At 40.0% G+C, this 22,346-nt stretch overlaps 1 protein-coding gene across 9 annotated transcripts in view; it reads right to left on the reverse strand.

Annotated features, from left to right (window-relative positions):
* The window catches only part of ENOX1 (ecto-NOX disulfide-thiol exchanger 1), a 362,160-nt gene that overhangs the window by 92,475 nt on the left and 247,339 nt on the right, over positions 1 to 22,346 (reverse strand). For all 9 annotated transcript variants that reach the window (XM_030971239.1, XM_030971057.1, XM_030971146.1 and 6 more), the window contains 3 exons: positions 10,283 to 10,456; positions 8,665 to 8,871; positions 1,254 to 1,487 (listed from right to left, as the gene is read on the reverse strand). In XM_030971239.1, coding sequence (XP_030827099.1) covers positions 1,254 to 1,487; positions 8,665 to 8,871; positions 10,283 to 10,456 — 615 coding nt within the window. The remainder of the gene's footprint in view (positions 1 to 1,253; positions 1,488 to 8,664; positions 8,872 to 10,282; positions 10,457 to 22,346) is intronic.

Genomic DNA, 22,346 nt, shown 5'->3' on the forward strand with positions numbered 1-22,346 from the left:
CAAAAGATTAACTCCTAAAATATTCAACTAAAACCAGATGGATCTAAAACTGGACTGGAAGCAGGGTATGAATTAAAATTTCTTGTATTAGGGCCTCTTTTCTCCTGGTCTATAAACCCATATGGGTTATTTCATCAATCTATCAGATAGACTGATGAATTATTTTATGGAGAAGTGCATCTGGTGGGAATGAGAGTCAGCCAAACTAGTAACTGACTGAGGTAGTAGCAACAACTAACAGCAACCAATGCAGTACTCAAAGAGACAGCAGGGTGCATCTCTGCTCCACGCTCCAAGGATGAAACACTTTGCACTGTCCTTCTTCAGCTCCCCAAACATTCTTCATAGTTAGAACAGAGACCAGTGTGATGACAGCTAGATAGTCTAAGCCTAATCTCGATAATTCTGAAATAGTGGCAAGAATCACAGCTTCTTGTGACCTGGCACACAGTTAAGCAATGTGCTTGGCCATCGTGAGGGAAAGAATGCCAAACACAGCTGCTAAACACTTGATGAAAATAAATACAACGCTAAGCGGTGTGAAGACTTGTTTGCTAGATACTTCTTTTAAATTTTGTTACCATAAATAACTTTATTTCTTTGCTTCTTACTGTTTATGTTAGCTATTAAAATAAAATGAATCCTTGAAGTGCACCCTTGAAAAATATTAACTCAGTAAATGTACCTAGAAAAAAACAAACAAGGAAGCAAACACATACCAAAACATGACACTATCCTGCACAAGTAATTCTAACCCTAAAGAGAGAGTGAAAGAAGGGATGGTGTGTGTCAGAGATAAGTTGTGTCAGCTCATGTGGGCAATTTGAATGCCAGGGACAGTCAAGTGCATGTGATGGAGTAACCTACATGTCAAGGATTAAAGTAATTTTAAGAATAAGGCCTTTCATGTGAAGAAGGATGCTCGCAACAAGTTGCCTTTCTGTGAGAGTATTTCCAAGATATATGATGGCAGCAACTTAACAGAAAAAAAAAAAAAACAATCTGTAGCATTCTGAAGGCTGTGTTTTAGCTGTTAAAGCACAGGTAGATAGACAGATGTCATGCATTTCCAGCAGGTGGGTGAGTGTCATTATCACTGGCATGGAAATGGCAAAGACAGCCATTTCAGAGGGGGAAAGCTAACAGGGCAAGTAATGAAACACATCAAAGAGAAACTGGCTTCACTGCTCTGGCCTCTGCATGGCTCCTCCTTTTAAGTAATAATAAACTGAGAGGTAGCAAATGCTGCTTACCTTTCAATTTTTCAGCCAGCAAAGCAGCTTCGTGTTCAGAATAATGCATTATTGCCGGAGGTGAAGGAGGGCGCAGTCTGTCTTCTTCCATTTTACGTCTGTGGCGTTCTTCTCTGGCCAGCATTCTTTGTTTGCATTCCCATTCATAAAAGTCATCTCTTGCCTGAGCAAAATCAACATGAAGGCGACCTGAATCCTTTTTGTCTGTGCTAGATCCTAATCTCATGCGGTAACCTGAAATCAACAAGTAGAACTAACTGTTGCAGGATTTATTTGCTCAAATTGCTCTTCATTTTTTCCCCCTTTTCAAGTGCAGCCAGGTAAAAATATAAATTAACAGATTCTCACATATCCATGCAATATCTATCAATCAACATGTTTTCACAAGAAGATAAAAATCCATCCACTCATTTTTATTCATCATTTCCTGCACCACCTATCACCATAGTAGATGAACTGAAAAGTCAACCCTAAGGTATGGAACCTACATTTCTGTATAGAAATCTCTCAAAATATGTCATTTTCCCACATAATGCTTCCAATTTTTAAAAGCACAGAAAACAGATAAACAAAAACTAATTATTTAAAATAGATCTGTTTTAGTCTGAATGGGGAGTCCTTCTTCCACTGATCCTGTTGAGATCGTGTTCAGTCTAGTGTTTTTCTCCACCCTGCCAAAGGAATTGGAAGTATGGGGAAAGGCTGAACTTTCTAAAAGCCATGACTATAGGTGAACGCAGAAATTGTGCTACATTAACTCCTGTGCAACAAAGAGGATGGTTCCATAACTACAGTGATGCCAGATCTCAAATTTTGAGACTTTACAATTGCAACCATTATTTTCAAATTCCCCAGTGAAAATAATCTAGCAGCAAATATAAATCACCTACAAATTAATTGAGTTCATCATTCCTTAAAGTAATTTCTAAAGTAGGGACAGATTCATTAGGCATTTGCAAGACTGCTTTCAGGACAAATAACAAAACCTGTCATGCCTTATCTTTAGGGATACTCTGCATATTCATAATTTGGTCCATGTATCATATTCTAAAGTTAGCACACTGCAAAACTTTAAGTTAAGGGCTACACAGCAGTACTAAAGAGTCATGGTCTGAACTAAAACTGTTGACTACTGTCAGAGGTCCAAAAATAATCATGCCAAAGCTATAAGAGGAGCTTTTTGTGGCCATATTTGGGCACCTGTCTTTTTTCCAAGTTTTATTTCTAAGGCACAAATATATACACAGAGCAGTTTGTCTAACTTTTAAAATGCCATCTCTGAGAACATGTGAGAAAATATTATGTAGAAGGCTTCAAACAGAGCCTTCAAATGTGGGTAAAATTAATTAGTCTACACAAGATAGCTCTAATTTCTCCATGCCAACATGCAACAGCCCAGCAGAGATTTCTCAAATGACAGGATGTTGCAGAGATTAATTCTGTGCTGAGCTGGCACACAGGAAGCTCTTCAGAAATGCACACTACTGCAACCACTGCATAATAACTCCAGGGAGAGGAAACTTCTATTCAAAATGTCAGTAAAAATGGTGTTTGCTGCTTTTGATCTGCAATCCGAGAGAACCTACCTTCCAGTCTTGTGGTTTGCCTGTGGTTTTAAGAGCTTTAGCACCTCACCACCACAGTTAAAACTCAGTTCTGAGCTTCCTCCAGGAACAGCAAAAGCTAAGAATTGTGTAGTAGATTAAGCACATCCTTTCAGAAATGTGTATCTAGGCATACTCTGTTTTACTGCTGGAAAAACTTCCTGCTGTATGAATACAAGGGATTGTCTGTACTACAGCACACGTGAGACAATAGCTTCAAAGACATTAAATATCCATATATGTAGTGATCCTTCAAATAAAAAATAATCTGGGAGCCTTTTGATTTGACATTTTCCTTTCAAACACCTGTGGAGTTCAGCTAAAGAGTCTGCAGGTCAGGAAAAGATATGACTTTCATTGTCCAGCAAGGAGTGCAAACCCAGATGAAAAACTTGAGCGAAGTGTTTCAGAGGTCCTTCAAAACCAGAAGGCATAAAAAAACTGCCTTACCAAGGAATGGTTTTGGTAGGTTCCTGCCAATGGAACCTATCAAATCTGGTCTCCAAGATTCAGGAGCTCAGGGTGAAGTAAAACTGGATGTTGTAGGAGTGGCAAAGGAGGGGACAGTTTATTATTTTAAATTCCTCTTGGCTTTGTTTTCTCTAGCTTTGAGAAGCAAACACCACTCTTTCACCCCAAAAGCTTTTTGCGGCCATATATATATATATGTAGCCCTAGTCCCAAGGTGTTGAAGGGAAGAGTTACAGATACACCCTATTCAGTGTGAAAAAACAGAAGAAGAGTGTGTGTGACCTTTCAGAACTGGGCTCTGAACTAATGAGGGTGTAATTATATGGTTTTATCCACAGAGGTGTAGGCACAAAGGAGTCAGCCAAAAGGGGTCAGTGGTGCAGCTGCCCTGATAGCTGTGACAAATGTTAGCCCCCTGTTCCCAGCCAGTTTGGCGTGCCAGCTGCGTTCCTCACACAGTGTTTGCTCTGTGCCAGAACAGCATTATCAGCAATGCAAAGGACACTGCCAAGGTGCCAGGTCTCGTGAACCTAAAATTAGATCTCCCAGCTGGGCTGCACTTTCCAGGAAGACTCAATCTCTCTTCCTCTCCCCCTGCCGTCTTTTGCCTCCATTGGCGGGACCACAATAGTTATGGGCACAGACAGACATACAGCACTGCAGGAGGCAAAACCCTTGTGGACTTCAAGGTCCCTCACATAAGCTGAATAAAGAGCTAATGAAAAGGACTGTGCATCTATAGGTTTTGTGTGCAGTGGCAAAGCTGAGCTGTATTAAAGTGGCCCTCACTTTTGAAGTAAATGGGAAAAAAAACCTGAACAGTGTACATTGCAGTAGCACTGGACAAATGGTTCCCTTTGGGAAATCAAATTAACAGATTTTGGAAATTTACCATGAATCACACTAAAAAAATGTGACTGCTTGTTCAACTCTAAAGACTAAAGGTGGTCAGCCTTCAGTGATTTCCACCAGCACAGAAACTCAGAATAACCTAGCTAAGAAGGGACCTTGGATATCACCTAGTCCAGAGCAGAGTTAGCTTCAAAGTCAGATCAGAATGGTCACAGTTTGACATCTTTACCTTAACAAGAACAACAAATGCCTTAAGGATGGTTTCTTGCACCTTCATATACTGGGCTTTGCAGACACTATAGGACCAATGACCTGGCCAGTGAAGAACAGGCTCCTTGATGGTTTGATAACAAGAAAGACTCTGCATGCACAACTGGCAGGCTCTATTTTGTACATGAAATCCTCAGGCACCCATCTGTGCTGGAAATTTTGAGCCATAAGGCAGCTGGGAGGCTTGGTTTTTTTCAATACCATGTCTCCCTACTGATGTTTGAGGGTGTTTGAATGTATAAGAGAAACACCTGGCACTGCCTCCCCTTCATGCATGGGCAATGAATTTTTTCCCCATTTCTTTGCTCAGGGCTGCAGCTAGCATTAACTTTGTGCCTGGCTTGTCATTTTTAATTTCAGGTTTGCACACAGTGGAAGAAAAGGCTTTGGGAACTTGCCAAAATCCTCACTTTAAAGGAGCAGAAACAGGAAAAGTTAATGAAAGTGCTAAATAAAAATCAAACAGTATTTTCATATCACAGGTCTAGTGCAAACTCCATGGCTTGACTTACCTTTGAGTGTTGCTATACTGGGCACCAGCCAATAGCTGAGGGCTAACTGGGGATCTAGATCAGAGTGTTAATGGTGATCAGAGAGAACTTAAAATGAAACAAGTAAATGGTACTGAAAGGAAACCCATGGGGGGAAATATCAGCACAGGAAAAATGCACACATGGGCTTTTGCAGGATAAACAGATCTGTCTTCAGACACCTGTTTGTCCCATATATTCAAGTCTGGGGCCATCAATATTTGCAGGAGTTACCGAATTTTGAGCCAAAAGAGTAAAGTACATACAGTTTTGAGAAAGAGCTTTGTCATGGGCTGGTATGATGATTTTGGTAAGTCTTTTTCTTGGGAGATCAAAATACATATTTAAAGGTTAAATGAAACCTAGCCTTCCTCAAGTCGACATTCTTATCATAGTCTTCTACCCATCTTCCAGTCTCCCTTTTCATACACATTTACTTGGGAGTACAAAGGGAAAAAAAAACCAAAAACCCTGTGATTAAACTGCTTGATGCATTTTGTAATCACTTGCTCTATTCCAATGATAAGCATGGGATAAATGCAAAACTTGATGAGATTAGATGGGGTAGATAGATAAAACTGATTAGGTAGACAAAATTATCATTATAACAGAAATATCAAAGGCACGACTTTCCCCTAATATAACACACATATTATATTTGTACATCTCTTTTGTCTCTTACAGGGAAAATAAAATGCCTCAAAAATATGCTTTGTTCTATTTCAGAATATATTATGTTTGAGAATGGAATAAAGACTGGTAAACCCCCCACCCTGTATTTCAGTACAAGGAAAACGTGCCCCTGCCTAGTGCCACACCCCCCTGGGAGTGGTGGGGGACACTCAGTGCTTCATGTTTCATCTGCACCATTCAGCAGTCTTGGTAAAAAGAAGTGGAACTTGCCTACAGAGTGCTTCTGCATTTCTTTCTCATCCCTGTCAGTTGCAATGGTTCTTTCCCTTGTCTGGCTGGAGACAATAGGTACAACACTTTGGAAGAATGAAGAGCTGTGGAGGAAAAAATGGATGGGAAGGAAGGCTGCGGAGCAGATGTAAGAGGAAGCACAGTGTGACTGTGACGGAAGGAAACAGAAGAAGGAATGATGCACCAGGAACCTGGAATGAAATTTGCAGAAAATTCAGAATGAGGAAGAATGAGGAAAGGAATCTTTTGCCTCTGTTTCTACTCATGTCCTGTCTTCTGAGTGAGCACTCTGGTGCATTAGAATGAGGACACACAGCAGCATACAGAATTTCCTATCTCTAGGGTCTCTTCAGGATTTAAGGCAAATGAAATTAAAATAAAACTTGACTTGGAGTGAAGCAAAGCGTGCAGCCAACTGCTGAGTAGCAGGAAACTGAGCTAGAGGAACACTGGTTCTGGCCCAGGGTGGCAGCCTGTATATTGCTGAGCTTTTCTTTGCTCTCTTTTTTGCCACTGTTTTCTTTATCATAATACAGTAATACCAGTTCCAACTGAATCTGGTGTGCCCCTCTTCTGCTCTGTTACTAGGGTACCCTAAAGAGAAGCTGGAAGCTGGTAAATGTGCTGCTGCTTGTGATGCCTCTAATCTGCTGCAATGATCTACAGCATTTTGGAAGTAACATGAATAAACAAATAAATGAGAAGCATGGAAATCAGGAAGAGAGGATGGGTGAGGAGGGACCGGAACAACTGGAGTGAAAATTAAATTAAAAAAAGAAAAAGAAAGTAAGGAAAATCTGGAGTGGAATAAAGATCTGGCATAAACCTGAAAATATAGCAACATTTCAAATAAATCTTTACATAGACCCCATAAAATTCATGATTTTCTGTAGTTCTTCAAACAGGTATCTAAAGCAAGCAGCCAAGTTAGGAAAATAAACTTCAAACAACCTAAAAACCCTAAGGAAAGCCTTTGAGAAACAAAGGACCTAGGTTTTTCTTGACAAAGTATTTCAAAAGTTGAGAGCCTTCCTCCCTTCCTCCCTTCCTTCCTTCCTCCCTTCCTCCCTTCCTTCCTTCCTTCCTTCCTTCCTTCCTTCCTTCCTTCCTTCCTTCCTTCCTTCCTTCCTTCCTTCCTTCCTTCCTTCCTTCCTTCCTTCCTTCCTTCCTTCCTTCCTTCCTTCCTTCCTTCCTTCCTTCCTTCCTTCCTTCCTTCCTTCCTTCCTTCCTTCCTTCTTCCTTCCTTCCTTCCTTCCTTCCTTCCTTCCTTTTTTCCCTCCTCCCTCCCTCCCTCCTTCCTTCCTTCCCTTCCCTTCCCTTCCCTTCCCTTCCCTTCCCTTCCCTTCCCTTCCCTTCCTTCCTTCCCTTCCCTTCCCTTCCCTTCCTTCCCTTCCCTTCCTTCCTTCCCTTCCTTCCTTCCTTCCCTTCCTTCCTTCCTTCCTTCCCTTCCTTCCTTCCCTTTCCTTCCCTTTCCTTCCCTTTCCTTCCCTTTCCTTCCCTTCCTCTCTCTCTCTCTCTCTCTTTCTTTCTCTATTTCTCTTTCTCTCTCTCTTTCTTTCTATATAGTTGACAGTGATTTGAGAGACAGCTTGTTTCCAGCTGGGGGAGCTTTCAATGGACACCTACAGGATGTTGAGGTTCTGTCCTTATTGCTAAACAGAAGATGGTCAGGGTGGGAGCTCAGAGAAGAGTCCTGGGCTGTTAACTCTCTCCCAGGCTCAAAGGTCCCAGTAGGTGCTTTGAGGTCACCTAACACAGAGCTTGTGTAAGCAAGCCAGTCTGTGCCAGCTTGTCTTGGCCAAGGAGCGCTCCCTGGACCTTGTTTATTCAAGAACGCATTGTATATGGGTTGAAAGTGTTACACTACAATTGTCAGTCAAAACAGTGCTTTTGAGTCTCACCAGGACCCAGAAAGATGGATGAACCAGCCTGTGGAGTGCAGACAAATATGTACAGTGCACGTGAGCCAACTTAGTAAGGTGAAAAAGGACTTGTTTAGCAAGTCAATCCTCAAATGATGAAAATTAACCTTAAGAGGACACTGACAGTCACAGAAGCCAAAAAATGTGAAAGCAGAATTGTTTTTCATCTTTTTTTTTTCTTAATTTTTTCCCCAGTGAATTAGAGTCTGGGGGAGGAGGGGGTTGTTTCCTTGGTTTTTTTTTGTTTTGGGTTTTTTTTTTGTCTGTTCCTTTGTTGGAAAATGAAGAGATTCTGAAATTTTACACCCTGTAATTTCTGCAGTGTTCATTGTCATGGGAGGCAACAGACGTAGCCTACAGATGGGGCTCAGAATCTAACCCATGCAGTTGCTGAATACATGCATGCATAAAGACAGACTTTATTCAGGCTGCACCACAAATCTATAAAAATATGCCAGTGAAATTGCCAGCCTATCAGAAAAATTGGCACTGGAAAACAGCAGAGTTCCTGGCCTGGTGCCCTCCTCTTTCCACAACCTGTGAGCAAAACTATATAAACCTGTGTAAATCGAAAATAAGATTGTTCTGTAGTGAATTTCAGGATCTGTTGCATTGTTGTGGGATGGCAGGAAATTGCTCCCAGGTAAGTAACATACAACACCATGCATGAGTCTTGGCAGACAAAGGAGAAATAACAGAATTGCCCCTTGCCACTTCACGCTCCAGCCACTGGGTTCAAGAAAGACTTGCTGAGACAAAAGCTAAGAAAACAAGCAAGCATTAGCATCACAAAATACAAATGAGAAGCAAGGAAAATCCATTAAAAAATGTGAAGTACCAGAAAGGTAAATGGCTTTATCAACCATGAACTCCTCTGCAAAACGGATGTGACAAAAATTCTTCTTGCTTTTCCGAATTGCTGTTATATCTCCACACTGCTCAAAGACTTCCTGAATAATTTCCTCCGTTGCGTTTTCTGGTAATCCTCCAACAAACACTGTTTTACACCCAGGAGGTCTCTCTCTTGTTGAAGGTGGTGGAAGATCTAAGTCAAAACAGAAATTACATTGGAATACAAAATTTGTCTTTTGATCCATTGGCTCTACTCATCCCTTTAATCAGTTCTGGGCAGCAACAGTTACCTGACATAGTATAGAGGCAGAAGAGAGGGACAAGCAAAACAATTGAATATTGCAGAGATTATCCAAAATTGATTACTTGAATCTAAACCTTTTCAAGCTTCAGGTGGTACTTCAAACAGTTATTCCTGCCACTGCAGGTTGTTCGCCAGGACAGAGTGTGGCCTAAAAGGGTTTTTCTCTTCCCCCCATGGCCACACAAAATCCAGAAAAATATTCTGTTCCAAAGCAGAGGAGCTTCTGCAACTGATTGGATCCTGAGCACAGATCCCAGACTCTAGTGCAGTGCATTCAAAGCCTGAACTGCACCATCTCTGGCTCATACCCATCACTCGCCATGCTCACCATGTGTGTGGGCTGTGAGCAAGCCCATGCTGTGTACACCCTGTGTACTTGGACTGGACACCTTTCCCTGGTATTAGCATAATTTCATTTCTGTCTCAGAGTACAGGAGCAGAGCAAACAGAAAAACAAAGTGGGAAACACAACAAAGTGACAGCATGATGAAAACACTCTGCCGGTTATCTGTTTTGTCTTGTTGCCAGATAATGGAGCAGACGGCAGCACAGAGGAAGGATAACCTCATTGTTTACAAGCACTCATGAGGTGGAGTAGCTAAAAATGCTACCTTCATGGATATAAGGAGAGAGAATTTATACACACATATCGGAAAAACTATTAAATTTTTGAAAGCCATATAAAAAATAAAAGCTATCATGATACTTCACCTTGTTTATACACAGTGAAAGTAATTCTCTAAGAATGAATATCAGTAATATTACTTTTTTTTTGGCCCTTTAACACAGAAAAGGAGGTTGCAACCTTAGAGTGTGTATATATATATATATATATATATATATACACATACATACATACATACATATTCACATACATAACCAGTTTGATTAAACTGTGATCTGGATGCACTGCAAATCCAGAACACCTGAATATTTGCTCAATGTTTTCATTTCACAGACACTTGAAGAGGAGTGCAGAGATGAACAGCACCATATAACCTTTATGTTTTGTGACATCCTGATCTACAGGAAAAACAGGTATATACTATGAGAACTGTAGATCTTTAGGCTGTGTTACTTTTCTTGAAGTATTTTTCTTTTTTGTACAAGCTTCACAGATTTTTATGTGACCTTACAGAGGTGAATAAGTATGCACTTATACCATACCTGCTTTACACACAGAATAGACCTTAGAAGGAAAGACCACACATGTCTGTAATTATAAAGCATAATGTTATTAGACAAAAATATTCATGCAATGTATTTAGGAAAGTAACATTCTTTCTTCAGATGCACTTACTTGGGTTTGGAGGAAAGAGTGTGCAGCTTTTGCAGTGAATTATTTCTTTGACTACAGGCACATCTGTTGGTGGTGGTGGCGGCACTAATCCCATGCCTGGTATCATTGGGTTAATTGGAGTGATTCCAGTCATCATGCTAAGGCTCGGATCAAAGCCTGGTACACAGATTGAATCTGTAAGCATAGAACATAAAATCCTGGCTTATAAATCTTGAAACTACCGGTTAAAATTTTCTTGTATGGACACTTTCCCTCTAAGTCCATTGTTCTTGTTTGTTTCACAAGCATCACTGTGAGAATTAGGACAAGGGGAAAAAGAAAAATGGAAAAATTGAAAAATGGAAAAGGCAGAGAAATAGGGAGAAGAGAGGGAGAAGAAGAGAGAAAGGGAAAGGAAGAGGGGGAGGGGGATGAGGAGGAGTGAGCTGCATTCTCAGTGAAAAAAATAAACTACGCATAAAGAAGGGAATGTTACATAATCTAAAATATTAACATGACTGAGTAAAATGTAGCACATTAATGTGTAAAACCATGCACCATGAATATCTGTTATTATCTGGAATGCAATTTTCTTTTCATAATGCTACTGTGGTGTTTACATTGCTTTCTGCCGAAAGCATAAAAAGAATATAATTTAACATTGATATGTCCTCTCCAACTAATTGTCAGACAGATTTATTATAACATAGCCTTCTCACATAAGTGACCTTGATTTACAAACAATACAGGAGAAAGATCCATTTCTGGCTGCTTTATAGATGTCTAGTTAGCCAAGACTTCTAACCATTTTACCCAGGAATATAAATTTACAGCTGCAGAGAATGGAGTCTTTTTGAACCTTGGAATTAATTCCTTCTTGTCCTGTTATTTAATCGGATTAGTAGATTCACCTCAACACATGTACTATTAACATACACCACTACAGCCTCATAAAGTAAGATGAATATTTGGCAAGCATTTCTCTTTCTCCTTCCTGATCTCCTTGCCAAGACTTCCATACGTATTACTTAAAGCTGAAAGATTTACCGGGGAGCACCAGTGCTTTAACACCAAGAATTGTAATAAGCAGATGTTTCAGAGGAACCGAGAGCCAACTTCTGAAATTCACTTTCGCTAAAAACAAGGCTTTGGGTTTCTTGAGGCAAAATGAATAAAATATTTTGAGAGACCGATCTCTTTGTTGGCATAACACTGCTGCTATTTGGCATCATCAATTATTTAAAAGAAGAGAGTTACTTTGGTGTTCTACAGATTTTCTGCTGAGTTTTCTGGCTAGCAACTGGAAAGTATTTAATGATACGTGTAAACATGGGGTTTGGTAGCTCAGGAGCTTGTTTATTTTGAAGAAGCAAAGAGGGAACAGGGAAATAACTCCTTCTCAAGCATTGTTCGCTTACATACATACATACATACATACATACATACATACATATATATATATGTGTTTGTGTGTGTATATATGAGCTTTGAGCTAATTTTGAAAAGGCAGCATGATTAATGAAACGTGACCAGAGAGACACCAGTTTCTTCATCCTAAATCTGCTGCTGAGAAGCTATGTGGCCCTGGGTCAGGCCTCTGACCTTTCTGTATCTTCATATCTGCATCTACAAAATAGGCACAGCAATACTCACTTACTGGCGAGTATTAGCTCACATTTTTATAGCACTTTGCAGGTGTAAAACGCTCCGTGGAGGCTGAAAATTAGCATTATTATTCCTGTGAAACATCTATAATCATATTCTCCAGGAAGGACAACTGAGAACTGAGAACTACTCTAAAGGAGCTCATATCTGTCTCAGCCGCACGCTCCCTGTTCTTCACGCACTGACTGTGAGCCTTCACCACCTTCAGGCAGTCCTGTACAACAAGCATAGCAAGTGCACAGTAAGCAAGGATTTGCTTTAGGCTTAGTGAAGACTAGTATTAATGAAAAGTCATGATATTACATTACTTTTTTAATAAGTGGGTTTTGAAAAAGGATTTGCTCTGGGTGTGATGCTTTTTTTTCCCAGTATCGATGTATATGCATTGCTTTTCAGATTTAGCTTTGAAACTTGGAGGCTGTCGTTTATTCTGCAAGATGCAGTGGAGGCCATATATTAAATATTCATGGTGAATGCTGGGAAATTAAGTTAGAGGTGAAAGGGCAACACATAATTCAAAGGAGTCCTTAGGCTATGCTAATAATCTTAATCTCAGTTTTACAAACCAAGCTTCTGACAGTCACAGAAGACCACCCTGTGCAGCACTCTCTGGCTGTGGGTGGACCTCCATCTTTGTTACTCCCTGCTAAAACATCCTACAGAGCTCAGTGGCATGCAAAGCAGGTCACCACGGTAGCACACCATGCTAGCACACTGCACCATACCAGTCCTCCCCTTGCATCAGGAGATACCAAATGAGGCATTTTGTCCATCCCTATGGACAAGTGTAGGGTCTGCTACAGTCTCAGCCAGATATGAAATTTCATATTGAATCCAATATCCACACTAGAGCTGCAGCATTCTGAAGCACAGGCACAAGATGATGGACAGAAGGCCAAGTTCTCCCTGTCCCATAAGTACCTTTCAGGCCCCATGTCACAGCCAAGGAAAAAGGTCATCATCTGTCAAGTGCTACCACAAGGTGTATTTAGCTTTCGCTGTTCTGTCCTTAAGACATCCACCAGATACATTTCAGCTTTTCTCCAGGGCTAGTGACATGACATAACAGCAAACTCTGCCCAAACCACAGGCACATGTTCTCACCCAGAGCAAAGACGGCAGGTTTCAATAAGGTACAGCTCTCTAATTTTCCTTTGGCAGTGTTGCAGACACAGAGAAAAACAAATCTAAGGGAGATGGCCACAGGGAAGCTCATGTCCACAAACACTGCGAATCTGGGCATGGGGAGGAGAGCTTTTAGGCTGCATTCTAATCAGAATAGGTTTGTGAACTAAGCAGAAGAAAATTATTTGCCACTAATTCCTGGCACATCCAAGTAGATGTGACTTTGTAAGCAACTTTGCCTGTGTTAAATAAGTACATGGCTTTGTCATCAGTTTCTTTTACAACTAGAATCAATCTACAGGAGCAAGAGCAAAGAGCTGGGGTCCAGTCCAACACTCATGGAAGTGTTCTTCCTTCTAGGAGTGCTGGGACTCTGTGCCTTCAGAAGTTGATTGTGCTGAGGTATACTGAAGAGGACTCAGTCAATAATTCTTGAAATCTAATTCCACATCTTGCAGGCACTAATCCAAGCCCTGCTAAGGTCAATAGCAAGACTACTGAAGGCACGAACAGATATTAACCCTGACCAGGTTTAAATTCTCTGTCCTCTTGAATCAGTTGCTTCATTTTCCCAGTGTGTTAAACTGAGAATGAAATGCTTTCATCCATAGCATGAGCACTGAGAGGATGAATAGGCACCAACTCTCAAACATCCCGGAAAAGAAAATCATTCTCTGAAAACTAAAAACTATTATTATGCACAGCAGTGATGGAAAATCCAGATGGATTTCTAAAGAGTGAAGCTCTTGTTTGGAAACCAGAAGAGACTAGTGGTGCTTGCATCTCCAGAGAAGCTGATGCATGCCACCTGGATATTGCTGACAAACTGTGACAAGACACTATAGATGGGGTGGCCTGAGGAAATACTGGTCTGGACTCTGAGGTGCAGAGAAAAAAAGAATGATAAAGTCACCGGAAAATAAAGTCAATAAATTTGCCACATCTGTGATAGGATCTAGAAGAATCCCAAGTTTAACTATATTAATGCTATTGAGTGGTGCAATAATAGAAGTTGGATATATAGCTCTTGTCTAGAAACAAGGGATGATCATCCATCAGCACCACCACTGCAGTCTGCTCCACGTCCTGGCAAAATGCCTATCTGGAGCAGGGCCAGGACACCAAACTTAGCACTGGAGGCAACTCCTGTTGAACTAACTGGTGAGATTGTTGGTCTTCAGCATGAAAGAAAATGATAACAGTTATGCAAGGATTTCAAAAAATAGGAATCAGTCCTGCCCACGTATGATTTTTTTTAACAGATCCCCTTAAAGATATGATTATTAAGATACTGTAGACTTTAATATGTTACACCAAACCAAAGGATATATTACATTTATAAGCAATGCACCTGAAGATTTAAAAAAGCAATATTTATGTTTTTAGTAATCATGGCATTTTTTAAAGGGATCTATTTATATTTATGCAGTTAGATAAGGGTTTATAAATTATAAAAACAATCTAGAAGAAGAGACAAAATTTTCATTTAAAAATGTTAATAAAGAATTAATAAATGAAATCATTAAAATGGAAAGTAAACAGAGATCATAAAGAACTTCAAGAATGGAAAAGCACATGTGGATACTGTGCAAAAGGCTTGAACATTCACACATTTGTATAGGAAAATAAAAGTATTAACATCAATATTTTGAAGAGAGAATATTTTGAAATGGAGAGGCCTAAATTTGGCAAAGCAAGCTAAATTCCTGTTTCATCTGATAAGAAATTGGCATGGTGGTGAACAATAAAAACCTCTGGAAAGCAAATATTTGGAATTGGCAGTCAGAGAGACAATAAGAAAAACCTTGAATACATGGAGTAGTTTTTAAAGCTTCTTTTTCTTTCAAGGGGAATAAAAGAACAAAACAATTCACAGGAAATCTCTGAATCTGAAAAAAAACAGAAGAACAATAAAATTCCTTTGATGAAAACTAGATTCTAACACAGTAAGTAGTGTAAAACAATTGCTTTTATTAGGGTCCATTTTGGAAGGGCAGGAACAACTTTGTTTTCCATAAAAATTGCCACACAATCTTGTAGAGCCATCCTCCTTTCCTTCTTTGGCAATGGTTACTGTCTGAATCACCTTATGTTTTTGCCACATTATTGCTGTGCTCAGGTAACAAGGATTTTTATTCCTGCCAGCTCTGCTTTTGGGTATTGCACTCCATTGCCAATACTAAGTTACCACCACATTTCCACCAGCCCCTGCCACAAGGCATTGATCTGCTCAAAATCACTTTTTAAGGGTATAGTCCCCTCTACGATTCATAATATTAGCCCTTGGGTGTGTTTTTTCTTTTCTTTTCTGTTTTTGCCTGCAACTGCCAATTGTTTCTGTGGAGTTTCATGACAGCTGCCAAGGTGTATTTCTGTTGGATGCACAAGAACATCCACCAAACAGGGGTTTGTGAGCACAAACATGGAAGGTTTCCACCATGGACACATCATCAGCCATGTGGCTCAGACATCCTGGTCAAACACACAGAGAAAGGGTGAGCAACAAAAACAATGATCTGAGCACAAAGCAACTAATAAAAATAATAAATGCTGAAATGGTTCCCATGGCCTGGGAGTGATAATTTTACACCTACAAAAATAGTCTGTTTTCTGCTAGGGAATGCCAACATGAACTGAAAGCACTAGGACAATCCTGGCAGAAGCTGGCAGTAAATGTATTAAGATGCTTCTCAAAGTTTGTTTTCTGTGGAGGAAAAAAAAAAGATCTGGAGACCAGATATTTGATTGTGCACTTCAGAAACATCATTGCTGAGTATTTTGAGACTGAATATTGAATTGATTTCTAAAAGTTGAAATTAAAATTTTCCTGAAAAAGAGCACATCTAACAGACAATCTGCTTCCCTAATAACAAATACATATATACATACATACATACATATATGTGTACATAAACATATAAACTGACACTAGAAAATAAATGGTTCCTATTTTTTTATTTGAAATAAAGAAAGTGCCTTTTTAGAGTAAGGAAGAGTTACTCTAAAAACTTGTATTTTTATCTAAAATTCTCCCTCAAAACTCAGCAGTCTGCCAGTGCCTTTATTATCATCACAATCTAATCTTTTCCCTAGGAGCAATTAAGAATGAATATTCAGCTGCCAGCCAGAGATCAAGGCTGGATCACTGTTTTCCCTCAATTCCTAACATCTTCTGGGTTTCACAAAGCTTTTGGTGGACGTGACTCGTTTGGTCAATATTTAAGGCTTCTCTCATCAGCATCTTTGAATACATTTCCTTGACCAGTTTAGACTTGTCTGTCTCTAAAACAGATGCTGGATTGTCTGGTAAACTTCTAGGCACATAGTAATAAACAAAGGTGGGGTAAAAACATCTGACAGCTCCTCCATTTGACCAGTTTAGCCATTATCATCCTGTCTTAGAGCAAGGACCGTCTGACTGTGGCCAGTAGCAGAAGCCTGGGGCACCAGAATAAGAAATAAGGAGGCAAAGACCAAAATATTCTTAGCTAATGTACACCAAGTGCTTACATATTTTCAGTGAGGAGGTCATAACTGAACAATGCTTTCTAGCAGGCACATGATTTATACCTTTTTACTAAATCCTGCTATGTACCTACCTATATTTTGAATCCATTGGAACAGCTTTGTATCTGTGGCTTTCACAGTGTGCTAGTGAACAGCAACTGAGTTGGGGAATTGTGCTTCCTTTTCTTTGCTGAAACAAGGTATTTGGCAGTTCCAGGTGCACCTTCTAGATCTTCCATCCTGAGAAATCATGAATCCCTTATTTAACTTATCCACAAGATTCCAGATTTAATTTCTGCTTTTATAGTTTGCCATGTGTTTGACAAAGTGACCTTTGTCTCTGTGGAACTGCTGCAAAGGAATATGGATACGGAGCCTCTGATTTTGGCCCCTTTTAAAATCATGAGCAGGTTAAGTGCAAGGACAGAGATGTCTTTGTAGGTGCTCTTCTAGTCCTTAGTTGTTGAAGAACTGAGTGCTGAAGACGTGGGCAGATGCCTTTACAGAGATGCTGCAGGAACACAACCAAGGAAGGACCACATGAGCACAGGACTCCTGCAGGAACAGGAGTAAGGGGTGCAGGATCAATGTTTCTGTTTGTGGTTGTGTTTGTGTGTGTGTGTGTGTGTGCACATGTGAAGGTGTGTGTTTGGAGGAGTGGAAAGGAGTGAGTTGAGAAGGGCCAAGAAATCAGCTTCTTGACCTCTGGCTTCCTCAGTTGGCCAGGGGATCCCTGTTAACACCACTCAGCAAGAGCTACATTCTGTGAAACAGAGCCTGGTCTGTAGCAAATGCAAGTCTCTAAGGGAGTTTTGACAAAACAGAGGGTGAGGGGGAATCCAGATGAATGTTTTTCATTAATAATCAATGAAGTTATAATTTATGTGAACTCTACAGTGTCTGCCAGACCCACTTCATAAACAAAGCCCTTGTAGCATCATCAAAACACTTGCCACTTGAAAATTGGATCTATGAGACATGTATCACTGACAAAGCTTTAGGGCTGTATTATTGTACTTGCTTTTTTGAAGAAAGAACAGTGTCTGCACAGAAGAATAGTTTACAGCAGACAATCCCAAAACTTTAGATGCTGTTCTTCAGAGCTAGTTATGCTGTAGCTGAAAACACTAAAAGCAAATCTGTACTCCTCTTGATCCCTGCCCACAAAAATCACTTGACAAACACTATATTTAGAGCAATATACATGACAAAGACTAAATTAAAGAAAACCACCTTCTCTTTTCACAAGCAAATCACGGGGTGAATCCTGGTTCATCCTTTATTGCTGCAGCGCTTGGCACAACAGGACCTCAATCTTGTTTAGAGCTTCTAATGCCATGCAAATAATAGGAGAGAATAACAAATAATAATAATACAACAAAGCGTTACCACAATGGATGCCACTCTCTTCCAAAGATGCAATTTCAACCCTGTCGTGTTAAGAAATCTACAATGTTATTGTTATTTCTAATACTGTTTCTGCTTGTGGATAGCCACCAGTGCCATTTTTACCTCAGAGGGGTTTCAGGCACTACCTGTCCATGGTAAATCTATTTAATTTCATCTTAGAACATGTCTGCAAAAAAATACCTGACAGACAAGCCCTAGAGTGATCTGGAAAACTCAGGGCTTAATGTTGAGGGAATCTGATGATGGCTTGTCAGTTTGTAATGCCTGACAGCTGCATGTGTAAGAAGCTAAGCCAGAAAAAAGTGACTAATCTTAGTCTCCATCCACAATCAGCTCCTCTTCCATGTGGAAAACCCTATTGCTATTGCAGCAGAAACATGTGGGGATGAAAATTGAAATGGTAGAAAACAGAAAAACAGCAAAGAAGGGAAAATGTGAAGAGAAAAATCAAAATAAATGCAGGGAAAGAGATGAAGGAGAGGGAAAGAGGAAAAGACAACAATATTGTCTGGACTGTCTCTGTCCATACCTTATCCACAGGCTCTTTTGACCCGTGCCAGGATTTTGAAGGATTCATGAGTTTATAGCACCTCGCAACATCCAGAGTACTGACCTTCCCAAAGTCTGCTGCTTCAGAACCTTTCCACAGAATAGGAATAATGGGCTTCTTCCACATTTTCACCAATAAATCACTTCATTGCTTGAGGTCAGTCACAAGTCCATTGTGAAGAAAATAACAAAAATGCAAATTGTGCACAGTGCCACCTGGTCCCCAGTTAATGGCTCCTGAGCTGCAAAAATATGGGGCTGGCCAATATGCAAGATGCAATGTAATACATTGTCTACATGCTGTAAAATGTGCACAGCTGCTATTTCCTGACTTTCAAAAGTCTTTGTGTGCTCACTATTTGCTGCTTAGGACAATCCTCCCCTGTTCTGAGATTTTTTCCCTCAATTTCTTCAATTTTATGCTCATTGCAATGGGCTATTTAGTAAGGTTAGCCTCAGCCAAACTAAGTAGCCTCTCTAGGCTCCAATGGACGCTGTTCAGTCTGTTTGCCAAATGAACCTCTTCCTAAAATAAAATGTCACCATGTTCCTTGAAAACAAGATCACCTTTCACTTCAAAGTCCTAGAAGATGAGAAAAGAAATAAATAAAACATGATTACACAGCCTAGGAACTGTTAATGGATTTTTTTTTCTTGCTTGATGTCTAGGAAAGTGCTGTATTCCAGAAATTTGAGAGGAATTGTACAGGCACAAAAAGAAAAAAAAAAGTTTATTGGAAGATACAAGCTCCTAAGATGTAAATGAATACTGAAAAGAAATTGGAGAAATAGGAAAAATTTCAATTCCCAAGCTATGTTAATACTGAAATATGATCCTAATAATAAACGAAACATAAAAAGCTTTCAGTGTGTAAAAGATGGTAAAATACCATCTTCTGGTTATTAATCTGACCTCAGAGAAAATGGGTGAAAAAAAAAAAGAAATTCGGACATTCCATTGGATATTTTCCAAATGAAAATAAAAGGGACTCATTTTTCTCATGAATCATGAAAGAAGTTCTGGCTATTAAGCTGGAGTTACTGTGTGGATTCTCGAATCTGTGGAATGCATACAAACACTCTCCTTGCATTTCCAGGGTCACGGGAGTAACAACAGCCTTGCCAAAACTGGAAAGAAGCTGTACAACCCAGAAAGGTGTATCAGCTGCACAGTCAAGTTCTTGCAGAAACACAACAAAAAACTGTGCTCTGACAGACTGAACAGTCCTTCCAGCCCTCTAGTTCAGACACCTGCCTCCAACAGCAAATCCCTGAATCTGTTCAGTACCAGAACAGAACGATTCTGAAGTGACACTTCCATATAATTTTCTCCCAACTTCCAACTCTCACTCTGCTGTTCAGGGGCTTTCTAAAGCAGAGGAAGTTTTGTGCCTCCTCCAGGTTTATTTTTTGGATGAATATACCAATGAGCTTTATTGCATGGGACGTATTTCTTTTGGTGTCATTACAAGAGATGACAGAAAGTTTCCTGTGAAATCAGCTGGAAAATCCTGACTACGATATTTCAAACTTTTAACCAAGTTATTCTACATGCATGCTTCTCTTTTAAAAATCTGAGCAAACAGCCAAAATAGAGATTTAAGCTACAATTTTAAATTATTATTCCTGCTACTATTTTCCTAGTCTCTTTTATGCTAAATCATTTAAATAATGGTGTCAAAACTCTTAAATCTACAGTATCTTTAACACCCTGAGTACTAGAAGAAGGTTAAGTATACTAGATATAGTAAAGATTTGCTGTCTGTATATGAATGTAGTAAGGAATCTTGATATTTTGCATTATCCTCCACTAGAACTGTTTGACCTCCATACAGTTTATGGCAGTAACTTGTAGGACAATATTTGAATGCTCTGTGCATGAGCAGAATACATGTTGGATTTAAATTTGATTAGCTAACTGTTGAGTAAGTAATAGAGTGGTACTTGGTGAATTAATAAACTGTTTATTGGTTAAGAATTAACCAAGAATCCTATCTTGAGAATACTATGCTACATAAAACATGATCCGAAAAGAATCCAGAGTTGAGAGCAGCAAGTAATGCTCCTGAGTGTCTGTAGAAATAGCTATCTTAATTAAACTCCAATGCACTATGACGAAGCTATTTTGGCTGGATTTTTGCTATAAAAAGCCACCTAGCACCTCAGCAACCTGAAAACACTCCTACGTGCTTAGGTCTCACTGCAAACATAGAGTGTTGGTGACTACAGCTCTTCAGGAACATGAGAAACCATTTATCTTTACATAAGCAGGTGCCTTACTTTACATTCTTTTACCTCCCTTAAGCAGGTACGGTAGCTAAGGGCTGGCTCGGGCCATGGGCAGCATGGGTCCCTTCAGACCAGAAGGATTTGGGAATTCACAGGGGTCACAGCCAGGTATGGCCTCAGCACTGGGGAGCCATGTGGGGAGGAAGAGTGATCTATGGTGACAAGGGAGCTTGCACAAAGACAGAGATGGCAGAGGATGCAAAATCAGACCCAAGACCAAGCACTTTGTGTTGAGGATGGGATGAAAGTTGTACAAACCAAGCGAATGGAAACTACTGTCCAAAGTACTTCTGCATTCAAAAGAGGAAGAAGGGCAAAAAAGACCATGGAATTTATTAACAATTCTCAGTCAACCTCCTTTCTGAAGCTCTGCATAATCCACAACACCCTCATCTTTGAATGATTTGCAACACCCTCAGTTTTTAGCTAGAGACCTGCCAGAAGGGAAGGTAATAAAGTCTGCTAGACAAAAACAGAGTATGTTGCTTATCAAACAGGAGAGGGGTTTTTTATCTTTTTCATTGTTAAACCTATGATTTTACCCATGTTCTCAAACACAAATAAATAAGTGAAAAATATTAAATAAAGAAATACTATAAACTTCCACAGGTTATCATTGCTTCTAAGCTCATGAATGTAGTATTGGGCTTGAGCTGAAAATATTTAGAATTATAGTTTTTGAAACATCTCTTAGTGAAGGCTCCCTTTGGCCACCTCCCCACTTCTCAAATTTCACAGTGTTTGAAAATTTTCTGATGCATTCATTGCAATTCAGGACTATGTTTCAAATTCCCTTCCATTTGTGAATACAATGATTCAATGACTGTTTGTAGATCTTGATGATCTAAGCACAGCTCTCTAAGGCCCTCTCAGCTCTCTGAAGGGCTTGTTTTAGGCAGCCAGCTTCAATGGCCCAATGGCCAGCAATGGTGGTAACTGGAGTACTCTCCATGGCTGGTAGAGAAATCCCAAATGGGACGCCCCTAACTTCATAATAAAGCAATTCCTCTTTATCTATTTGAGTACAGTAATTATCCCATTGACCAGTTAAGAAGAGCCTTGACATTAAACCAGTGTCAGGAGAATGTGCATCATGCTAAGGTAGATAAGGGTAGTCCATATGTCTGAAAGCTGTTACCTCAGCCTTTTAGCAGACTTAGACAGAAATTTCTGTGTGTTTTGACATCTGGGTCACAACCATAAAGTTTTCCAACACAAGTACAATAATTACAACATTATGAATACATTTTTCAGTTCATCTCCATTCCTTCTGTATATCCCTCAGAGCAGAAAACCCTTCTTTCCACCATCTGGGCATTTCTCTAGTACAAGGAAGGTCAGCAGCAGCTAGAGATGCCAGAACGGCCAGCTGCTCTGTAGCCTCCCTCCCCAGGGCCTCAGTACCGGAGCCATTATCAATGGAACGGTGCAGACTAATAAACCTTGATTTTGGCAAATAGCCCAGGGGCAGCCAGCTGGAATGGGTGAAATCTCCCTGAGGTTCTTTGAAGATGCTCTGGGACCTGTGCAGGGCAGTGCA

The sequence above is a fragment of the Camarhynchus parvulus genome, chromosome 1, assembly GCF_901933205.1.
Source record: "Camarhynchus parvulus chromosome 1, STF_HiC, whole genome shotgun sequence".
Lineage (NCBI taxonomy): Eukaryota > Metazoa > Chordata > Aves > Passeriformes > Thraupidae > Camarhynchus > Camarhynchus parvulus.